This window comes from Falco rusticolus, chromosome 1 (genome assembly GCF_015220075.1).
Source record: "Falco rusticolus isolate bFalRus1 chromosome 1, bFalRus1.pri, whole genome shotgun sequence".
NCBI lineage: Eukaryota > Metazoa > Chordata > Aves > Falconiformes > Falconidae > Falco > Falco rusticolus.
Window position 1 is genome coordinate 89,579,759 of NC_051187.1, and position 22,917 is coordinate 89,602,675.

A 22,917-nucleotide genomic window follows, 5' to 3' on the forward strand; every position below is an offset into this window, starting at 1 on the left:
GGTGAGGAAGAAAACCATTGATTGAGAAGATCAGTCTAGAAGGTTGCGTATTTTACCACACTATGACTATATTTGCTATGAAAATGCAAAAATTATGAACAACTCCCTGGATTCAAAGACATGTGATGCAGGTTGATACAGCTGTAGGGTGCTACAGAAGCCCGTTTTGAGTTCTGTTTTTCCAGAACAGGAAAAATTCACATATATTTTAAGTACTTTTTTGTTTTTATCCTCACTTGCAGCCTCTCTTTATGCAGTTTCTACACATCATGTTCTTTTTCCTCGACAAAAGAAACACTCTCTCCCTCTCCCCATGTCAGTTCTTTTAACAGATGCAAAACTCGTATACCGTTGCTTGAGTAGGGTCCTTTTGTGTTGTGGGTTTTGGTTTTTTTTTAAGGAACTATACATTTGCCAGAAATAGCAGTTCTAAAGAGCACTGAAAATTACACAGAAAAAAATAATGAATAAAATTCAGGAATGAAGTACATTTGTCTATGTTGGATTTTTTTTTAAAGAAAAGCTAGCATTTTCTCTTTCACAGAGTTATTTAATTGAAACACAGAATACTCTGAGAAGGTTTGAGATAGTATTTCCCTCCTAATTTTCACAGTTTAGCTACTAAACTGGAGAAGATACGTAAGGGCAGACCAAGCTTTTATCAAAGACCCTGCTATCTTCCCCAAACCGCATAGCTGGCTTCTCCTCCCAGCTGAATCTCTGCAGCAAAAGGTTCATTGTCAAGCTGTACCTGCAGCTCCAACCAGTCTTAACTAGAACAGTAGAGTCCATTGCTTTTATGTCTTTTCCTTCTTCTACACTGTTATTCCTGCCATGTTTTTCTCTCTTCCTAGTAGACAAAAAGAGAAAGAATGCTTCTCTCTGTCCAACTTACAGGAAGAAGCATCATCATTATTGTCTCCAGCCATAGCTTTTTCCATAATATTGCCTGAAGACTGAAGGCAAAACTGTCTAAATCTGGAATTCAGTGACTATCATTGCATAATACCACACTGCATTATGCATTTCAACTCAGATTGTAATTATTTTAGGCAACCTACAGAAGTGGGTAAAATTTCTGCAGAGTGTGCAGTGTTTACATAGCAAAATTCATCTCTGTTTACTTCACTGAATCGTTGCTGAAATTGAGGATGCCTTTCATAAACAATTATTCTGCTCTAATAGTAACAAGTAACACATTTTCTTTACAGACACCTCAGTGAAGCCCTCCTGTCAACATGAATTGTCTGTCATGTGCTTTAAAATGTTTTGAAAAAAATATGGTATGCCATCTGGCTCCCAAACGCTCATTAAATCCACTGGAATATGAGTGTTTAAGGAAGCTAACATCACATGATGCCCACCACTTTAAAAAAAGAGAAAGAAAGAAAGAATGTATTTATAGATGATCCAAACAAGAAAAAAAGGAAGTGGTTAAATTTTGTTTATAATTTAATTTCCTACAACTAAGAACATGCCAGCCATTTCAGAGAATAAAGACAGATGACAGCTCTTGTTCCCAGGAGTTTATGGTCCAAATTTATTTCCCGAGTAACATGACGGGAAACAAATCTAGCAGGGGAATGGGATGCTAAAGCCATAGACTATGTAGGTTTCTCAGGGGAAGGATGTCCCTATGAACTGAGATTTAGAGGGCATGCTCCAAGTTTCTTTTAAGGCTTGCCAAGTCAGTTTTTCCATTCTGAATGTCCATTCTCCCATCTTTAATTAAGGCTAATGGCTGTCAATTTCCCATATTGACACAGCCCTAGGGAAAGATCTCCTACTCTACAGTTACTGTCTTTTTTGGTGGAAGCACTTTTCGGCCTTAATGTAGAAAGAGGACTGTACCTGCAAAAACTGAATTACCAGATACTGGCCTTAAACTCCATTTGGAAAGGCATAGTCTTTTATTAGGGGAATGACTCAATCAGATTTTTCATGGGAAACTGAAAAATGAATAGATTAGGGAAGGTTGGGGGAGTTTCCACACACTGCCGCCCCTCCTTGTTTAAAAAAACAGATTTGACATTAACTTTGTATTTCCTGTAATTTTTCAAATAAGTTTTATCCTATTTACTTAAAACTGCTAGACCTTCGTCTGCTGGAATAAGAAAGTGCTTTACGAAAACATTTTTTTTTTTTTGTGGCAACGTGCATTTACATTCAAAAGCTGTTAAATGAATGTGAATAAACAAGCTGATAAATACATGTTAAAGCAATTCTACTTATGACACATTGGTCCATCGCCTGATGACAGCAATGCAAGAGAAAAGAACAAGTTGCAATCCTTCAGAAAATAGCCCAGGGAGTAAAGGGAGGGAGAACAGACAACCAAATGGGATAGGAAGGAAAAACCCAGTAAGGCCACATCCAGTAGACAGCAGGACACCATCTCCCGAATAACACATGGACTAACGGTGGGTAAATTTTCTCCCATGTAAAAACTGGGTAATGTTGTGTCAACTGACCTTAACCAGCCTCTCTGCATTTTCTCAACTCAATGCATTGCTGTTTCTAGTAGCAGACCTCTGCAAAATGTTTTATGACCCATTCTGGTTGTAATGCTGCATCCAGTTGCAACATCCCTCATAGCTTTAACTAACCTAGGCTTGCTATTTTGTTAAGCATTTCAGTGAAAAAATACACTGGGAAATAAATAAGGCACTGAATTCCACTACTTGGCTGTAAATAGAAGCCTTTTGCTCCAAGACATCTTTACCTGCCACACTCAGAAATTACAATGGCAAAGACAAGTCAGTCAATGAAGCGGGGAGGCGGGATGCTGTAAACAAACAGACTTGCTGCCATGCTCTTGTGTTTTGCCATCTGGAACATTACAACACAGCAGGACGTTTCAAAACAAGATCCTTGTAAGTTAATAAATCTGTTACGCTGACAAGATGGTCATTCTGTTTTTGATAAGACAGACTGCTCCCTGAGGGATGAGAAAAACCACGTATGTGGAATTAGTGTGGACTGTCTGTGCTGGCAAATTTATGTGAAGGCAAGACAAGACATTGCTGGGTAGCAGTTCCTAACAAACCTCTCTTGGCATGTGCAGGGCAGCCATGCAGAGATTCATTTGATGATAAAATGTATTTGCTATAAAGGGCAGGACGCAGTAGGTATTCTACTCATGGTAACTCAAAAAGCAGTGCACATCTGAAGATCTTTATACCAGGGGAAATCACAGCTGTCACTAATACTAACCACTTCTGTGTATTTTGTCAGCCTAGCAAGTAAATTAGTAGTTCATTTCTTCTGTCAAAAGTAAAAAGCATACAGGATGGCATGCTACATAATGGTATCAGCATTCCAAGTGCTTCCAAATTGGGAGAGTTACACCTGCGTGTAAATGAAAAATGCAAAACAAAGCTCAGTTCCACCATCTGACTAAAGCTCTCTCACAACTGCTGTTTGCATCTTTCATGCCTCTAGATATAACTGTTTCAGAAGAAAGAATTTTATGGGTTTATTTGTAACATATATATGCATTATGCAAAGCACACACAAGTTGACAGAAAAATTTCTAGGCAAACCAAAGATATCATCAGCCTGGATCACAACTCCATCTATTGCTCTGTTTTCTGTAAAATCAGCTGTTTTCTATAATAAAATCCATTTATTCTGGTATAGCATGTTTCAGTTCTTTCAGGAGAACACCCACATGAACACTTAATGGCAGCTACAGCCATACAGATACTAATGCCATAGTATTCATCTACGTATCTTCCTTTGGAGGACAAAGTGATGTAATGCTATAGGTCCTAATTTCTTTTTACAGCATCATTTGAAAGGTATGTCTTTTTTGCAGACATTAACACACACAGGTTACACACTTGCCTTAATTTTCATACCTTTACCACATCCTGTCACCACAAATCTTTTAGTTAATAGCGTGCAACCATTCAATTCCTAGGCACAGTAATTTTGTCAGGTTACTGCAGTCCTTCCTTCATCTGATAAGTAGCATTGGTACTGGTACCAACCTGGAATTAGTGCTCCCCCTCACTGATACACTTCCAGCTCTAGCTTGCCTGTAAGGTGTTGAATTAAGAGTTACCTCCCTATTTCCTTTCCCCAATGTGAATGCTTTCCTTTTGAAAAAAAGTGCAAAGAATGGAAGAAAGAAAATGCTCTAGTGTCACACACTGCAATACTTTGGACACACTACTCTGAAGTAAAGAGCTTCCCACATCTGTTTTGGAAAAGGACCTCCCTCTCCCACCTCACACTTTTGAATGTTCATTGTTCAAATTGTCAGCACAGGTAACATTCAGCTTACTTTTCCTTCACAGCTTGGGTAAGTAGTTCCCCCAGGTACCACAGATGTTGCCTTCCTGCCACCAAAACCAAACCTATGCACCTATACAACACGTCTGATCCAATGTCCAGCTTACACCTAGCATTTTATTTCCTTTCCTCAAAGAGAAAGCATTTGCCTTCTTAATTGCTCACTCTGTATCTATAGATTTCTCATCCTAGACTTCAGCAGTTTTCCAGCAGTAGTGAGGTAAGACTCCACACAACCAACACTGGACGTGCATAAAAAGATCAATTTTTTTGTCAGCATTGCCAGGTTTTCTTGGAACAAGTCTCAATCCAATGTCCCGAGCTGCCCAATTACAGCCACTGAAGGCCTTTTCTCTGTACATGCTTTCAGCGGAGACGTGCACTGCTCCCAGTGTCAGCAGACCTGTTTAAAATATCCAGTTGCTGAAGTTGCTGGGATTATTTGCTTAAGCATGGTCCAAGGCATAATTTAAGTCCCTGATTCAGCAAAACTCACAAGCACCTAAAACTCCCACTGCACACACCAAAGGACTATACCAAATCAGTCATGGTGACTAATGCACAATGTGGGAGGAATGAAAAGAGAGTATTCCAGGGCATTAAATCTCAAACTAGAAAATAGAAAATGTTATCCCAGCTCTCCAAAGTGCTGTACTTTCCCCTCATATCTAGAAGTTACAGCACCCAAGAAATCAACTTCAGGTTTAAATGTCAATTTAATTTATTTTTGCTGGATTAGAAAAAGTATAAATATCTTCTATTTGTAAGTAACATTGCTTTATTTTTCCTAGAACTATGCTAGTTTATTTCCAGGATGGTCCAGAGGGGACCCCCCCTTCCATGATTCAGCAAAATACCTCATCACACATTTAATATCATGTTCAAATCCATTCCTGTTCTGTGAAGTGCTTAATAACATTTTTTTGTTCACTTTTTTTGTTTAGTAAGAGTCCAATGCACTTACACCTTTATGAAATGAAGGCCTAGGAGGTTAAGTGGTGCATGTGAGAAAGACAGAGAAGGAGGTGGCTGGGCATAACATCAGGCTACATTATAATTAGCCACTAGACATGCTAGTTCTAGCTATAAAAAAGCAATTTAAAGTTATAAGCAAGACATTACATTCATGCCTTAGGGACGACTTTTATATTTGGAATCACTATTTCAGCATCTAGTATCTCTTCCAAAAGCATTCTATTATGTTTATATATAATATAAATTATTATATTATATATAAACATAATATATATATTTATATAGCAGGAAGATAACATAAGCCAGCTATAACCTATGTAGATTTGTCAGTAGTGCTTTTAGTTATAAGAACATGGGCTTTCTATTTGTGTCTTTTCCAATGCCAGACAAAACCCAAGCTTTTAATAAAAAAACATTAACCAGAAGTTGACCAGACTCTAGCATTTGCCCTTGAAAACAATACTATTTCCTTGACAACGTTGCTTTTGACAGTGTTGTAATAGAGAAATCATGCAGGCAGCTCTTCAGAGACACACCACTAACTAGAAAGAGTTCCAGCCTCTGCTAGCATTATCTGATGATAAAGTCCAAAAAGCTCAAAAGTACAGGTTTGCTAATTTTTCTCCAAACTAGTTCCTGTACTAGACAAAGATTCTCCTTGTACTGGTGGACTTAGCCATTATTCCATAAAAACAGGGCTGTAGACTAATTAAATCATAGCTATGCAAGTACGCTCTCACCATCAGCTGAGAGCGTGATACTTCCACAGTTAAAACCTGTTACACAGATCGCCAAAAGTACTAAGAGAGCACACGGAAAAATTCCCACGTTGTCTCGTTCATCAGTAACATGCTTACGCAGAGTCCACACAACAAAAGTTTCCCAACATAAATATGTTACAGTTCAAAGACAGACCCATTCTACTGACTGATCATTTTCCACCAGCATGACCTCTGAAGAGATGCAACTGCTCCAGGAAGCAGGCAGCTTCTCACCGCCGGGTTTAGCTGCCTGAGGCTGCTCTGCAGCTCTGAAAGCAGCTCCTGCCGCCAGCCTAGACTGTGCCTGCACGTGGGGGCTCTGGCAATATAGCTGTCACCACAGAAGCCCCACAGACACGTAACTAGCTATGTTCTGTTGTGGTCCTCATCTCGCAGACATCCAAACACTTGGTCACATCCAGTAACAAACCTCACCGGCTTACTGTGGGAGAGGAGCATTAGCATCATGTACTAAAGGGATAGCTTAGTGTCAAAAAAACAAATAGCTGTGGTTGGACCAGATGTTTCACTGACCCCTTTAATTACAGGGCTGTTTCTCCTCCCACCCGTTCCCTGCTGGCACATTCACTGCTGACATGTCAATCTTTACTAAGAGAACTGTAGCAACTTTCCCAGAGTCAGAAGCTGGTGTTCAGGCCTGGCTGATCCTGTGCTGCAGGGAACAGCTGAGAAATGTTACCCACAGAATTTTATATTTGTCTTTAATTTTTCTTGAATTACGTAAGTGTTCACTAACATTGCCAAATCAGAGAAACCAGATTACAAGAGCGCTGCTGTGTTTTGCAGTTGCGGACAAATTTTATTTGCATTTGACATCAGGTTAACGTGGATTTCCTTATCAAGGAATATTGTAAGAAAAAGAAAAAACGAGAAATATTTCCTTGATTGCAGCTGTAGCACACCTCCAAGTAGCAGTATAGTTGTGGCATGTGGCATGCACAATTGGACCACTAAAAACTGGTCCTGAACCAGTCTTTGTTTTTCAGACAGAATTCAAAGGTCATATCATTCTTGATCTCTGTCTCGTATTTACTGGAGACATTCTCAACAGCAACGCTCCAGCTTTCTGAGCATTATGCCTAACATTCTGTGGCAGTAATCACCAATTCAGTACTAAGGAATACCCATCCATTAGGTGCAAGTAATCAAGAATACTGAATGCCTAGGGAGGATGAGTATCTATTTTGTTACAAGTTTCAAAACATTCATCTCTTTGCATAAGGTTCTTATGATCAATGAAAAGTCTGATCTTTACAAAGCCAAGTATTATTTTATTTTAAAAAGCTATTACATTTCATCCTTGTAAAAAAGCTATATTGTGTACCAGAGATCTTAAATTATTGAATGCAAAGAATTTCACTGAAAAGCAGGGGAAAACGGTTACTTGCATACTATAAACTTAGAAGTTGGACAGAGGCATAAAGTACACCTTTGATAAGGAGCAAAAAATAAGCAGATTTTCCTGATCTGTGTGTATTCAAAAGACTCACTGAGATTGCCTACCAGAGGAGTGGAGAAGAATTCTTTGAACTGTAAACTTTTTTGAGCTAGCATTCTTCAGCTTATTGAGAAGTTCAACCAGCTGAAATAAGAAATTTGACCTAGGGCACGTCCCTTGTTGTGGAGAACAAAGTCAATGACCACTTTCAAGTCATTCTGCTGCTGACTCATCTTCTCTCCCAAGCATCCACAGATAAACCATGAGAAAATACAGCAGTAACCAACCACAAAAGATTTTGGGGGCTAGCAGCTGTTAGCAAACCAAAGCCTACTCTGCAATTGTGGATCTGAAAATTTATAGGTTTGACTGAAAAGTGAGCAAGTCTTCCATGGTTCACAGTGCTGCTAAACAACATCATCTTTTGATCTAGTGCCTTAGCTGTACCAGTGGGACACACATTTTTTGAGAAAAGGATAACACAACCCAAATAGCTCTGTATTTTCCAAGTACAAAAATCATCCAGCTCAGTTTCTTTCAGACATATTCATTCCTCTAGGGCAGATGAGATATTTTCTTTCATTATTTAGCGGTAGGGGGCATATTCAATGTATGCCAGCAAAGTTTAATGAAATCAATGAAGTAGCACTGATTTGCAGTAATTGAGAGTCCAACCATGTGTTATAATGCCAAAGAGTCTGGATATTTTAAGGGCTTATATTGCTTTCCTCTCTGGGAAGGGAAGGTGGGGGGGAATCAAAGTCTATTTGCTTTGTGGAATGGGGTTCCATCTAAGACAGCAGGGACAAACCACCTGTATGGGTACTTTAAAACCCTGACATTTTTCTGCCTGTGTAATTAAAGTGTATTTTTTCTTGCTGTGCTAGCCAAATTTCCGCTCGCTACGCTGCTGTACAGGTTGTGGCCACCACACTGAAATGAGAATGTAGCTGGTGTTTGGACATATGTTATAAATTGGTTTTGATCTAAATGAGTACTAGATGCAAACATCGGAAGCCCTTTGGGTTCTGCATGCCACGTAAACTGAAGCATAATATGGATGCTAGAACTGGCTGCAGAGTGCAGCCAAGTGCTATTCGTTTACATGTGCTAAGAGGAATTTTTACAAGCTAGTTATAACTGTGAATACTTGAAATCCATGGATAAAGTTACCGTGTTTAAATTGTCTTTACTCCACTGAGTACAAATGGCAGAGAATTTAAGAACTGATTTTGCCGCTTCTCTTTTCAGCAAAACAATACAGCTGACAGGAAAGTGTGTAGTAGGAGGAACAGACAAATAGTACCTTCTAACATCTACTAATAAAATTTTCAGTGTAAATGCTATGATTTGATAGGCATGTATGAAATGCTCATTATGTTACATTTTGAATGGCTTTCGCACATTGCAGATTGGATATAGCAAAAGGAACAAAACAAAAATTAATTTATCAGACTGATTCTGATTGAAGTGGTCTTCAGCTGTTAAAATGGATCAACTAAGTCTCTCACCCACAGAAACCAGTGTCTAGGAGACTTCTCTAGGGGAAGGGTTTAGCTGTTCCAGCTGCGGATTGTATTTGGAGGCAGGTCTAATCCATCAGCATCTATCTGCAAGTTCACGAAAACCAGTCAGCCCCTTAGGTTCAAAACAAGTTCCACATCACATACCTTGCAAGGACAGGATCATCAGTTTGACAAATGAGGAAACTGAGGCTCAAAAAAGGTGAGACCTCAGGTCTTCAAATGCAGTTGCTAACTCTGAGGGTCTCAACAAGTTTTTCTCCTAGAAAGTAAGAGCAATTTGGATGAAAATTAGAAGGAAAATGCATTGCATCCATAACATTTCCTGACAGCACCCTCTAGTATGTGTTACTACACAGAAAGCAGACACTACCCCGTTTACTAATGCAAACCTGCAACTCCTGTTGTGTTTTTTATTTAAGACAGTACTCAGTGTGAGATATATTCTCAAAGCACATCCGTCATATCAAGCCTTTCAGGTAATTTGGGAATACAGATGTCCAGATTCGGATTCCAGATGTGTTTTGACATGAGAACACCAAAGCAGCTCGGGCCTACTGCAACAAGACACAAGCAGCAAATACAAGCTTAAGAGATTAGGTAAAGACTGAGGGCTGTGTTTTCAGCCTTAGACATCCAAGTTCCTCTTAGGTCCTTTCACAGGGTTGGACTTCGGTTACTGAGGTAAGGTGGCTAAGATTCAGGTCCAACACACAGGTCTTCCAAATCCTTTTCTCTTTCCCATTTTTCCCTCACATTTGATGTCCATGTCATCACCATCCACCATCACCATTGTCAGCCCTTTTGTTTCTAGATACAAATATTTCAAGTATGCCAGCTTATGAATGATGAAGTCATTCAAAAGAATTATGACACTGGTTTTGCTCAACTTCAAATATCCTTAAGATCTACCATTATCTACTTCTGAAAGTGCAGGAGAAAAGCACCTGAGAGTGATTGGAGAAGTACACTTATTGCAGATTCACAACAAGGATCCAAAGAAAATGGGTACACTAGCATGTGACCTACAGAAACTGGTGGCATCACTTATTTATTGTGCACATATATGAAAGACTGTACTGTAGGAGTTTTAGTAATGCCAGGCACAAATCTTTTTAACTAGACAAGTGGATTCTTGTGTTTCATTAAAGTCAATATACACTTTTAAACACATTTGCTTAAAGCAACTGGAAAGAACAAGCCAGTTAAAACATTTTGCCAGCTCTGTGAAAAATGCCAGAATGCTCAGAAGCCATGTTTTTAAGCCTATGCAAAACGACCGTAATTGTCATTACTGCTAATAAGGCAGAGGTAATGAAACGAGGATGAACAGTATTTTGGGCACCTATGGCAAGCCAAATGCTAAATACATATTAGAATTACTCAATAATTACATTACCAAAAAAACCCCAACACAAAGAAACAGTCTTACTTCTGATGTGCAGCCATGATGTTTGTGTGTACTTTTCTCCTACAGACGCAATGATGTCAGATCACAATTCTGAAAAAGAAATAAGCTGCTTTTCTATATTCTCTATTCTGCATTCCTACAAATCACATTGCCTGCAATGCCACTTCCCACTCCCCCAAAGGAAAATTAGACTAGATGCTTTTTTTTTATAGAGAGGACTTAATGCTGCAGAATCTAGGTCCTGGTCAGTCTTGACAAACCAGAAGCCTTATTACTGTAGCTGAAACATTTACAGAGTCTAAACATTTTTGCAAACACTTTAAGATTTAACTTCCTACCATTTTCCCAGCAGTGACATGTAGACATGTAACCGCATTCAAACCAAGAAGATCTAGTCAGGCAGTGACTAAGTGCTGCGCACAGCAAACTTCAACTTCTGCAGGGCACGCGAGCCTCTTGCCACCAGACACTTTTGCCCTCGGTGAAAGTTTGGGTAGATGGTTCAGCCTCAGGGCTGGGCCTGTGTCTCCATACACAAACATCACACCCCCTGCGCGAGACACTTGTTCCTCTTGGGAAAGCACTTTCTAACTATTACGCATCTGATACACTGTTGACAAGATCAAACTAGTCAGTTACCATCAGACAAAGAAGGAGGTTACCTACCTCTTCTGATGTTACTTACAAAGTTGCAGAAAGAAGGAGATGGAAAAGATAAGCCAGATCCTCAGTTCTCTCTACAATTTTTGCATTATGTTCACGGTTCCAAGCATCTAACATTATGGAATCTGAAGACTTTTTTTTTCTATGAGCAGAAATATCCTCCTATGAATTCTGAAATTAAGTTCTGGTAATTTTATTGTCAAATTCTTTACAAGCAGTTTATGTTTAATGTTTGCATACACATTTTGATTTAGCAGTTTGCTAAGAAAATATTTATTAGGATTGGAAGTTTAACATAGTAAATCAAACACTTAACATTCACTGGACTTCAAACATAGATATAAAATACCTTACAAAATTTTTTATGGAATTACACACAGCAAATGCACAGGGTTTGTCTGTTTCTACACTGAATTAATCCCAAGCCAAAACCAAAAAAACAAATACCTAAAAGATCACAAAAAGGCATGATAAACTGCATTTTTGTCATTGTTGCACTGCTATGTAATAAGCCCTTTTTACAAACATTTACTTAATGTTAAAAAAATCAATTAAGAATGTATTCCATCTAACAGAACTATTGGATTAACAGCTGTTTTTTAACTGACTTTACACAATGAAATTCTATTAGCAGAGGTACCTTAGTCACTTAGTTTAAAATATGAAGATCAGAGATACAAAAAAATTAACCTTTAGTAGTCTTTAATATAAAATGCACTAAATTCTCCAAAATAAGATTATGACACACTGGTGCCAATTTATGCTGACAAAAGCTGATATCAGCTTCTTTCTAACTAAAATTCATTTCACAAAACCTTTATATATTACATGAATATTCAAGTAAACTATTTAAAATATTTAAAAATGCAAAAAACTGAATTATACAGTGTTTCAGAGACATGGTTAATTTGGGAATGCTGTCATGTCCAACTATATGCATTTATAGATATATTTTTTCTTATTTTTAAGACCATCATGTTACTACCTGATATTGCAAGAAATCCTTGTCATTAACATAGAACTTAAAAAAATTATAACGATTTAACATATCACTGTACTTTTTAATCACTGTTTCTGTGTACTGTGCGACACTGAATCACACTACTGGCTTCCCTTTGTAAAGTGCTGAGTAACAGCCAAATTACATCAGATTTAACTGGAGATGATGGTGCTCAGTGTCTTGCAAAAAAAAAATCACCATTAAACTGCTACAACTAAACAGTAAAATAAAAAAACCCCAAGTTTAGCTGAGTGCATGTGTGTTTACCAGTGTCAAATCTCTAACAAAACCCTGAAAGATAAATAACACTTTTCTTGCAGGCTGCATTCTTTATAACCATCAGCTGCAAGAGCATTAAAATATTTTATTGATGACTCAAACACTGGACACCTTCGGTGGCTGAAGGTGAGTTACTCACTAGTTTTGGTCAAGTGGCTTTTGGGAAACTTTCAGAGCAAAATAACCCAGCAACAGGAAACTGGAATGGAAAATCCAACCATGCACAGTTATATTTCTGCAGGAATTGAGTAACACATGCAAGACAAAGTAAAGGTCAGAACATACCAAAGTAGCAATGGTTAAGAAATTTGTAAAGTTTTCACAGTGTTTCATACAGCCTTTTACTTTAACACAAGTGCATCACTTACCACCACTATTGCTCAGACATTTTAAAACATCTCTTGGCCATGCAGATCAGTTTGAGAAGAAAAAAGCAAATTACAGTTCTTAGGCATTTTTAGACATTAAGTACAACTTGTAATTTTATTTTTATATTCAGTCTTATCAAACAGATGTTTTCAAGATATAATCATTCTAAGCGTTGGGCTTTAACATTCCTCCCAATTTTGTTGGATCCTGAGTGCTGAATGCCCAGCCCAAAGAACTGGCTAAAAATACAAAGCTAAGCTTTGTTCAAATAGCCAAGTTATTACATAAACAAAAGGTATAGTGAATTTCTCATTGGCACTCCTGAATTGCTTCCTTCCTAACCTTGAGATGATCCTAACCTTGAGATGGTTGAATTTTATTCAATTGTTCACATACATCTCTGCCTCCTGGAAACATTACTTGGGTGATTTATGAAGAAGTAGAACTAGACTCAAGAACACCACTGACTTTTTTTTTTTTTTTTTTTTTCCTCTGTCCAAAGAACAAAATACACATTTTTTCCCCACCTGGCAAATTCTATTTGACGCCACATCACCACCACTCAACATTAACTCATAAAACAGAGACTTACTCCACTGTCAGACACAGCAGGGGAAAAATGTTCAAAGGATAAACGGGAGGCTCTTTACCGGAAATAATTGCCTGCTCATAAGGAGAGAATCCAGCTTCCCCTTAGTTATTCTTTCATAAATTAATATTTTTTTAAAATCATAGTCACAAGAATTTTAGCTATTACACAAAGTTCAAGTTTAAAAAAAAAACAAGAATAAATTAGTTACAGCCTTGTAAACAATTGTTCATTTATGTAACATACTTGGGGGGAAAAAAAGTTCCTTTATATAATAAATCAGACAGTACAAGGCACACATCACACTTAAGAATCCAAAGTGATAAAACCAGCAGATGCCTTAATCCTTTTTGTTCGCTGGTGTAATTGTGCTATAGACACTGTAAAAATATGCAGATTTTTGTTTACATTACAGTCATTTGAAAATATTTCATGACTGTGCTTTTTCTGGTAAAATATTTGTGCTATTTGACAGTACAGTATGACTTGAAGCGCTTGGAATGAATCTTCTCAAATGTTCTCTACAAAGCTGCCAGGGAAAAGGCCAGTTTTTCCATTTCGTTGCAGAGTGCCTTTGAACCAGCCATCCTCACGTTTTTTGTGTACAAAAACAATGTCACCTTCCTTAAGTTCAAGTTCTGCTTCACTCTGAGGAGGATAGGATACCACAACCCTGTACCTGTGTAATTAGAAAAAAATGCCTTTGTTTAGGTTCTTTTTGTTTTAGTTTTTTTTAATTTTTAAACTGATGCTTTAAAAAATATTCCTGTGCATGTTAAAACTTAGGAAAACAGGTAATTGCCTAAAACTGTTTGCTCAGTACGTAACAACTTAAAACGTCTTGAACAGAAAGTAACAATAGCAACATAATGAATGTAAGTCAAATGTATGCATCTCTCTAGTTTTTTTCACCAAAATTCCTGTAAAAATACATATGATGGTTAAATAACGGGACAAAATTGTAAACATCTATTTGGATATAAATACACAGACCCTTCCAGTCAGCATGACTCAACAATAATCAAAGCATTCACAGCAGTAACTGTGCATAATATTACAACTGTATGCTTAATATGATAGTATCCCAGGGAAGACTCTTCAGGAAACGCACAGAACAAAAAGAAGCAAAACCTATTATTTGCACTGGGTTTGGATATTATTTTCATTTGTCTTAGAAACTTCTCAGGATAGAATGGACACAGCTGAACAATTTATGTATTATTATATTAAAAATAAACACTTCTCAAAGTGTTCAACTCTACAATTTTCTTAGGCACCTGATAGAAATAAGAAGTGTGGTTTTTTAAGTTTTTCACAGTAAATATAATATTTCACACCTCTTAAATATAAGCGCATTAAAAAGAGGCTACACTCTTCTATTTTTCAATGTGCATAACACTACTCAATCTCTTCTACCCCGGTCTGAGTTCACATCAACCTAAATTTTAAGTGTTACAGCTCCGTAGACAATTGTGTCATCTTCTTGATCAAGATTTCTGATGGATATTATAAATCAGTTTCTAGTTACATAACCAATAATGTTTGCAACTTGAAAACAAGTAGAATCCATGGCTGACTGTAGAAGCCAAAAGCTTCTAAGGTTAAGAGCCTTAAATGCAGTGCTACAAGACCAGCTGGACAAAATCTAATTTCCAGTTAAAATCAGAACATTTTGCACTCATGAAGATTACTTAATACTTAATAGATTAAGATAATTATCTTAATAATCTTATAATAATTTATTATCTTAATAGATCATGATACATTAACAACCTGATGAAAAGAAAAAATAACAGGATACTTCTAGTAAAGGATGGAATACCAGCTATAGCTCAATAAACATGTAATAATACAAGTTAATAACGAAATGGAGAAAGATACTGTAGTATAGTAGTACATTTTGCTTAAGAACATATAAACCAAAAATGACGGCTGTCCATATAGTTAAAAGTATTCAGAAAAGAGTAGCAGCACTGTGTAAATAATTGAAGTCTCTTGGGAAATCTTTGTACAGCAAATCATATTAGGATTTAATCAGTTATCAAATGTTACTTATTAGTGACTCATAAACTATGACTTTGTTTCAGTTATGACATACCCCATATTCCAGAGCACTGGAATTAGTCTCATGCTTCACAGAAGTTACCAAGCCAATTATTAAATTTATTAGTGTACAGGTTCAGAATGCTCCTCACCCAACCTAGGCAGCATGGCAGATGCCTGCACTAACTTCTGTGGGCAACTTGGGTATTAATGCTGACTTAGGACATAAGAAGCAAACATTTTTAATAGACTGTAAGATTAAGCAAGACTGTAAACCTACATGAGATAAAACAATAGCCTCTACTGAGGCAGGACAAGATAGTAAAGGATAAAGAATTGCAATAAAGCTATGAAGAACTTTCACTATTGTAATAAACACGCTGCTTTCAGGCTGAAAATTAACCAGCACACTATGTAACATACACATAGCACTAGTTTTATCCGAAAGGAAGACCGTTAAAAAATGGATTTCAAGAAAGAATACCTGCCTTGCTTACCTTGCATTCTGTCAAATGATGAGCTGTAAACACTGGACTTGAAATATGCCTGGTTTCAGTTTCCAAAGCTGTCCGTCAGTAACCTCTGCACTCTCCTGAACTGACAGACTAGTTTGTTCTTTCCCTACCTTCTGCTCCTGCCTGCCAAGCGTTAAAACCAACAGCTTTTCAAAAACCCATCTTCCCTGTGCCCTCCCTAAAGGATCACCAACTTGTGCATAAATACCATTCTCCTGAGTTTTCCCTATAGTTTTGAACTCCCTCAGCTCTGCAGTAATTGAGTAGTTCTCACTGACTTTTAGCTTCCAGACTACTTTGATATCCATCTTGTAACCTAATGCCTAAACCAAAACACAATACCACTGATGTTAAAATTTACTATATTTTCCAATGTTTAATGAGAAGAAACCCATTACGCTTTGCGTCTTTACATCACATCTCCTTCTTCTCTTGTTACGACAAGCTATCAAATTTTATGCCACATTATACAAATTCTATTTGCCCAAATAGAGGTGATCAGGTCTAGACTCACCACACATTCACACAGCTGTCTATTCAGATCACCTCCGATCAGCTATGGAACAGAAAATATTTTTCCATTATCTATTTAATCAGCTACAATATACTGCCAAAACTACCAATTTCATGCAGAGTAAAAAGCTTATGTTTCAGCTCAAAAGTTCATTGCCAGGTCCCTGGAGAAAAATAGTCACATTTACTAAATGTAACCTATGTTTTGGAAAAACACGTTCATTCCCACATTTGAATCTTGCAAAACACTTCCTTGTTTATCACCCTATTCAGTATTTGCAGCTGTTTTCAGTGTCTGAAGGTCAAATTTGCAGATCTTTTGTAGTCACATAATCTATAATATTTTACATGCATCTAAGCTGTACAGTATGTTTTCTTCCTTCTATTTTCTTTGACTGTCTTACAGTATTTTTCACCACTTTTCAAAATATTATCCTAATTCTTTTTAATCAGCTAGTGTTAAAATATTAGTATTATAAAAACAAAAGTATTTTAGCTTCCCAGAAGCAGCCACTACATTTGCCATCAGTTCTTTCCTGGTATTCCCAATATGTCTGGCTGCATCCCACAGTGCTTCTGCACTTGTATTTGTGATTTTTAAAATTTTTATTTTAGCAGCAGGGTGGTGACTGTGATGGTTGTCTGTCTTCACTTTTCTCCATTCTACTTTTCATTTTTAATATTGGCATTTCTCACACTTCTCAGTAACATGAAAAAGAGTGTATCATTCATGTGTTTCTCCCTTTCTTCATTGCTTCTGTTTCACTAGACACAAAATAATGCTTTTCTTCCCAGCTATTTGTAGTTGATTTTTGGACGATTATCTGTGGTTATCCTGATCACCAAGTGGGTAACAATATTTTTCTCACATGCAGAAAATTTTAGCTGAGGAAAACACAGCAATTTGGAATTACTATTATTACACAAGTTAAATTCATACTTACTATTCAGCTTCTTGCTTTAGTTTCTTTTTCTTGTCCTTCGAATTTTTACTTTACAGCTTACCTATGCCTTGCTGTTGTGCAGCTCTCCTATCTGCTGAGTAGGTGCTTTGACTCCTACAGATAATCAACACCCATCTAGGGCAGACTGATTCTCAGCATTTCATTAACAGCATTAAATGCTGTCAGATGTGATAAAACCTGCTGCCCTCTAAAGTTGCTGGCCTGTGCGCTGGAAGCACATGTTACACCAGTCATTTTGTGGTGGATAAAATGACTTAAGAGTCACTTTAATCACGGAACAAAATTACTTCTGTCCTTCGCTGTAACTGGATGAAGGCTTGATATCATAGTTTAGGATATGCAGTGATGCATATTTAGCTTAAACTTCAGGTCTTTAACACCATCGTGCGGTGCTAGGAAGTTTATTATTACAGTGCTGTATACTTACTGTAAACTTTCAAGACTATTTAATCAATGTTTCCCTCTAAAAGAGAAAGCTCATGAAAAGAGCTTGAAATATGCCCTTACTTCTTGTCATGGAAAAAAACCCCACAGATAAACAAATTACTATGTAGTCATAGCATAACATAGCTCCCTCTGGGAATTGTGGGGAGTTGGGTCTGTCTTTTTAATGAAAAGACAGTGATCCTTGGCCTTGTCAGCGCTGCATCAATACAAGAAATCACAACACCCTAAGACAACTTGTGTTTTGGCTGGAGAATCAGAAGAAATGACTGAACACCATCACAGAGTCTGAGGTGAAAGGAATTCTCCAAACTGGAAGCAAGGCCTGGCTGAAATTTCTAACTTCTCTGCTCCTTCCATACAGGGAACATATGAAAGACCATGGACCACAGTGATCAACCAGCCTAGTTCACAGAAGAAGAGAGAATATAAGAATGGGAAGTACAGAGAAGACCTGCAACAGTAAGATGGAAAGGAATGTCATCATCTTCCCTTCCTTTAGTGAAATGGCCACTAGTATTAAGTATGCATCTGCAAATCCATGCCACAAAGAGCTTGTTTGCTATTAAACAAATCAAATGCCCACCCATTTATTCTTTATGATTGGAAACAAATTCACAATTTTTTCTTCCAATTTTCAGTAGAACCTACAGGAAAGACATAATCTAGGTCAACTTTCAATTCTAGTAAATGGAGAAACAGTGGGATGAGACCAAAAATTTGATATTGCATCTTAAAGGAAGGAAGGAATCTGGGGAAAACTCCACATCCAAAACAGGAACATTTTCAAGTGCTTTCCAGGGTTCAGCCAGCTACTTTTGCTCCTATTCCATTCAGAATAATCAGCAGAACCTGACACCTAAGTCCTCTAGTCGCTTTTGAAAATAAAACTTGAACACTAACGATTACACTGCAAAGCCAGAGTCAGAACAGAGAGTAATGTTTCTTTCTCCAATCATTGTAGCCTGTGATTGCAATTGTGATATGTAAGAGCAGAATAGTATCAGCAGATTTCTCTGTTCTTCAGCTTTTTGTTGAGCTTATCCTCATGAATATTTTTCTTTTCAACTCCAGGTTTTCACTGAAGATCCTACTGCATCATCAGTATGTTTCTTACTGACCCCTCCTTCAAGACTAATGAAGGTTAATCAATGCTTATAAATTACTTTCAAGATATTGAGTACAAGGTAAGCAGTAAGTATTATTAAGCAACATATTTTAAGCAATTTGTTTTAAGGAAATGGAAATGTGGCAAAAGCACATCTACAGAAAAAAAAACCCCAACCTTGACCAGAAAAGGACAAAGGGAACCCAAATGAAAATTTATTTAAATACACTGACCAAAATGTAACAATTCTGCATGAGTACCAAAGAGAATGATCTTGTGGTAGTATTTCTCTGGTACGTATTCTCACTTAAATAATAGTAAAGATACAGAGATGTATTAAAAAGTTTGAGTGTGTGTTATTACTAGATAAACAAAAATATATAGCATCGCTTTCTTTAAGCAGTTCTGAGAAGAAATATTTCCACCATGGAAGTGGAAAAAACTACTTTTCGTGAGGATGCAAATAGCTTTACACAAATACCCACTGGTCATGCCAGAATGAATTTGGAATTATTTTCACATTCAAAGCACAGAAACATATTACTGCGCCAAACAGACTGATGACAATGTGAAATAAATGATGTTATTCTTAAAGGAAAGTCTTTGAAGTTTTATGTTCCATCTATAAATGTAAATCTACTTCTGAAATTCAGTATGAAATAGAAATTTCCTGCAAGGAAACTGCATAGAAACAGTAATAATGTTTTAAAAAGCATTAAAGGTATAACAGAAGTAAAATAAAAGACAAAGTCGAAACTTATCTGCTGTCTGGCTCTTAACACATGGATGTAACAAGATCAATGGGCCTCTGGAAATACAACAGTACACCCACGCACCATGAGTTAGTAGTATCAGAACGAAGTCTACAATACAGTCAGCATGAATCAGTTCAGTCCTTGAGCTCTTAAAACATTCTAACTCCACTGTTTTTTCCTGTAGGCCACACAATCCTGTAGCTACAGCAAAACAAATCCTAGGATACTCTTCATATTGGTTATCTACTACCAGGAATAATAAAAAAGAGACAGTGGTTAGAAAACTGTGACTTCCTTCATAGTACGTGCAATCTACTGAGGACTTTGATATTTGAAAGTAATAGATGGACGCAAAAGAAAAGTGACAGAACTTTAAAGCAACTGCCTGGCAGTTTTAGAGTCCAGACAACTACATGTTTTTCAGACTTATTTGCCAGGACACAGAGGCTGCCCTAGAGCTTGCTATGTGGAGCGCACAGTAATGGGGCATTTAGGTAGTAAAAGTATCTTTGCAACAGCTCAAGAAATCACGTATTAAGCCTACTCATAGATAAGGATCTCATTCACCATATATGTAGGTTGGCAGTTTTACATTGCTAATAACCTTAAAGGACTAAGCTGAATGCAAGAATATAATGCGTTCATATTTTGCAAAACAGGAAGCCTATTTTATCTACCTCAGTACTCACACCAAAACCGTGATCACCTTATTTGAATGTCTATTCATAACAAAACCTCAAAGTAACACAAAAAGTAAGCAAATATAAACATAAGCATTAGTTGATAAGCATATAAACCATTGTTAACAAAGTAAGTTTCATCTTGCTATAAAAATCTCAGCTTTTTGAAGCAGTCTAATATACACTGCAGGTGTCAGAAAGTTGATTTTTTTTCTTGGTTTGCCTGAGTCTAGCTGCATGGGATGATTTACCTTTCACAGACAAGAGGCCTGGATTCATTCAGGACTGGACCCAGGGATGAGCAAGGCTGCCGAGGCGGTGGCGCTATTGGAATAGAAGAATCCAGGGAACTTGTTTTCCGATGCAGTGTCTCCTGTGCCAGCCCAGAGACCTCACTGTCTGTGGGACAGGATCCAGCTTTGCTGTGACCACCTGCTGATGGAAGCTCTGGCCCAACTGCACCTTGCAGGGCTAACTCTGCGGCTGCTTGCTCAGCCTCCAGTGTTGGTGATGCTGGAGGTGACAATCGTGGCTTGCGTTTCGTGGACGCTCCAGAAAGCAATTTCAGCAAACCTTTTTTTTCTTTCTGTAAACAAAAAGCAGTGCCTCATTTTAGAACAGAAGTCTCCCATCAAGAGTTGAACATTTCATTCTGACAGATGACATTGTGATCAGACAGGACTCAGTAAATTATGAGGACATATTTAAGACTGTACAAACTACAAAAGATAATTATGAAAATTATAAAAGAGACAGATAATTATTAAAATTCTAAAGAGAAAACCAGTAAGTCATTTAGACCATAAACCCGCTAAGTCCTTTTGCTTAGTTAGTTAAGCTAAGGCTTACCTTAAAAGCCAATGGCAGTGGCCCAAAAGGTTGTCTAGAAAAAGGAGTGAGAAGTTAGATTCCCACTGTGGGAATCTAAGCAGTAAAACATTTTGTTAATATGGAAGTTTCTAGGAAGGCATAAAGAGTCATTTCAAACCAAGCAGGGAAAAAAGTCTGCCCGGGAGGCTGCTGTTTAGATAAGTGTCTTTTATTTATCCTCCCTCAGTAAGGGAAGACCTTCATGATTTAACAGAAATTTGCCACAAGGGGAATGTATTGTGTTTTGCTGCTCTGCTAGAGGGAAGAATTGTAAACATTCTTTTTGCTTGTCCAGACAGGAATCCCTGAAGACTATTACTTACCCTGAAGAGAATTATTTAAGTAGCTTTTGTGTTTTTTGTCTTTTTTTTAAGGGGGCGTGGCAGTCATGTTCTTACCAACCCTTTGACTGAGTAAATTTGGTGCTTATAAGAGGTGCCAGATTATAAGCCCTGGAGACAAAAATAAGTTATTTAACTACAGAAAGAAAAAAGCATGAGCAATGTGAGTTTTTTATTATAGCCTGGGATGCAGTGAAATTGGTGAACTGTGAATGAAAAATCCTTGGTCCTTCTTCCAAGTCTCCAATAAATTAAAGCTATTTCAGCAAAGATCTGCTGTCTACCAAATGGGGGAAAAAAATAAAAAAAGAAAAAAAAGAAGAGAGAAATGCAAAGAAATTAACAGTCCAAATACATTATCATCTTTAAACTTAAAATTGTGAGTTTTTCTAAAAGCCCTGCCTAAAAGCACCTCAGTCTGATTTCGGTGGCTATGGCTGAAGTAATTTTAAAACTAAGTACTAGATAACTAGATACCTCCACTCAACAATAATAAAAAAAATAAATTAAAAAGTGGGTGAGATTAGTGTACAGAGTATGATTAAAACCTACATAAACTTCATTAAGGAATGCTTGTGGCTAAAGAGTACTAAAGGTAAATTCTAAAACACTTGAGATGTAAAGAAAGTGTCAAAAGGAGAAAAAATATTTCTGACTACATCACAATTGTAAAACAAAACCAGTTAGAAAGTTGGGGGAATGTTTCTGCCTACAATATAACCATTATACGGCTTGTAGGACAGTGAGAATGAGATTAGACACAGAGAAAAATACTTCAAATAGAAGGAAGGAAAGCAGAATCACTACAGACTCTACTGATCTACATTTATAAAAGACAGAGTTATGTGCTTTTTTTTCCTTTGTCCAATAAACATTGCTGGTAATGTGTTTTTCATAAACTCTCTGTATGTCTGCCTAATAAGGAAGGTAACGTAAAGAATACTGATTTTCACTAAATATTAGGTTTATTACATTAGATTGAACTTATGTTCTTGCAAGTTCATGGGTTGGGGTTTTTTTATTGTTTGTTTGTGTTTCAAGTGGGTTTTTTTGGGGGGGAGAGAGCTGGCATCATAGGCTTCTTAGTTTACAGATACTTACTGATAACATCTGCTAACAATACAACTTTCTAAAGTATTCAGGAAACTGACTGCAGGTAAACAAGAACAAAATACCTAAAATTCCAGCAATCCAACTAACAGTTCTTCTGAACTCTACCCATTCACATTTTGTTTCTCCGGCTTAAGGCATGAACCTGCTACCCTATTTCAACCCTTCTCCAAGGTCTGTTCTGTATTTTATGGATTCTAAATTATTCTTATATGGCCAAGAATAAATTTGCCCATAGCTGTAGTCAC

At 37.2% G+C, this 22,917-nt stretch overlaps 1 protein-coding gene across 1 annotated transcript in view; it reads right to left on the reverse strand.

The window, feature by feature from the left end:
• Window positions 1-11,265: 11,265 nt before the first annotated feature.
• The window catches only part of SH3RF1 (SH3 domain containing ring finger 1), a 91,262-nt gene continuing 79,610 nt past the window's right edge, over window positions 11,266-22,917 (reverse strand). Inside the window, 2 exon segments of the mRNA XM_037389553.1 lie at window positions 11,266-14,004; window positions 20,600-20,934. Of these exon segments, the coding sequence (XP_037245450.1) occupies window positions 13,836-14,004; window positions 20,600-20,934 (504 nt within the window). The 3' untranslated portion in view covers window positions 11,266-13,835.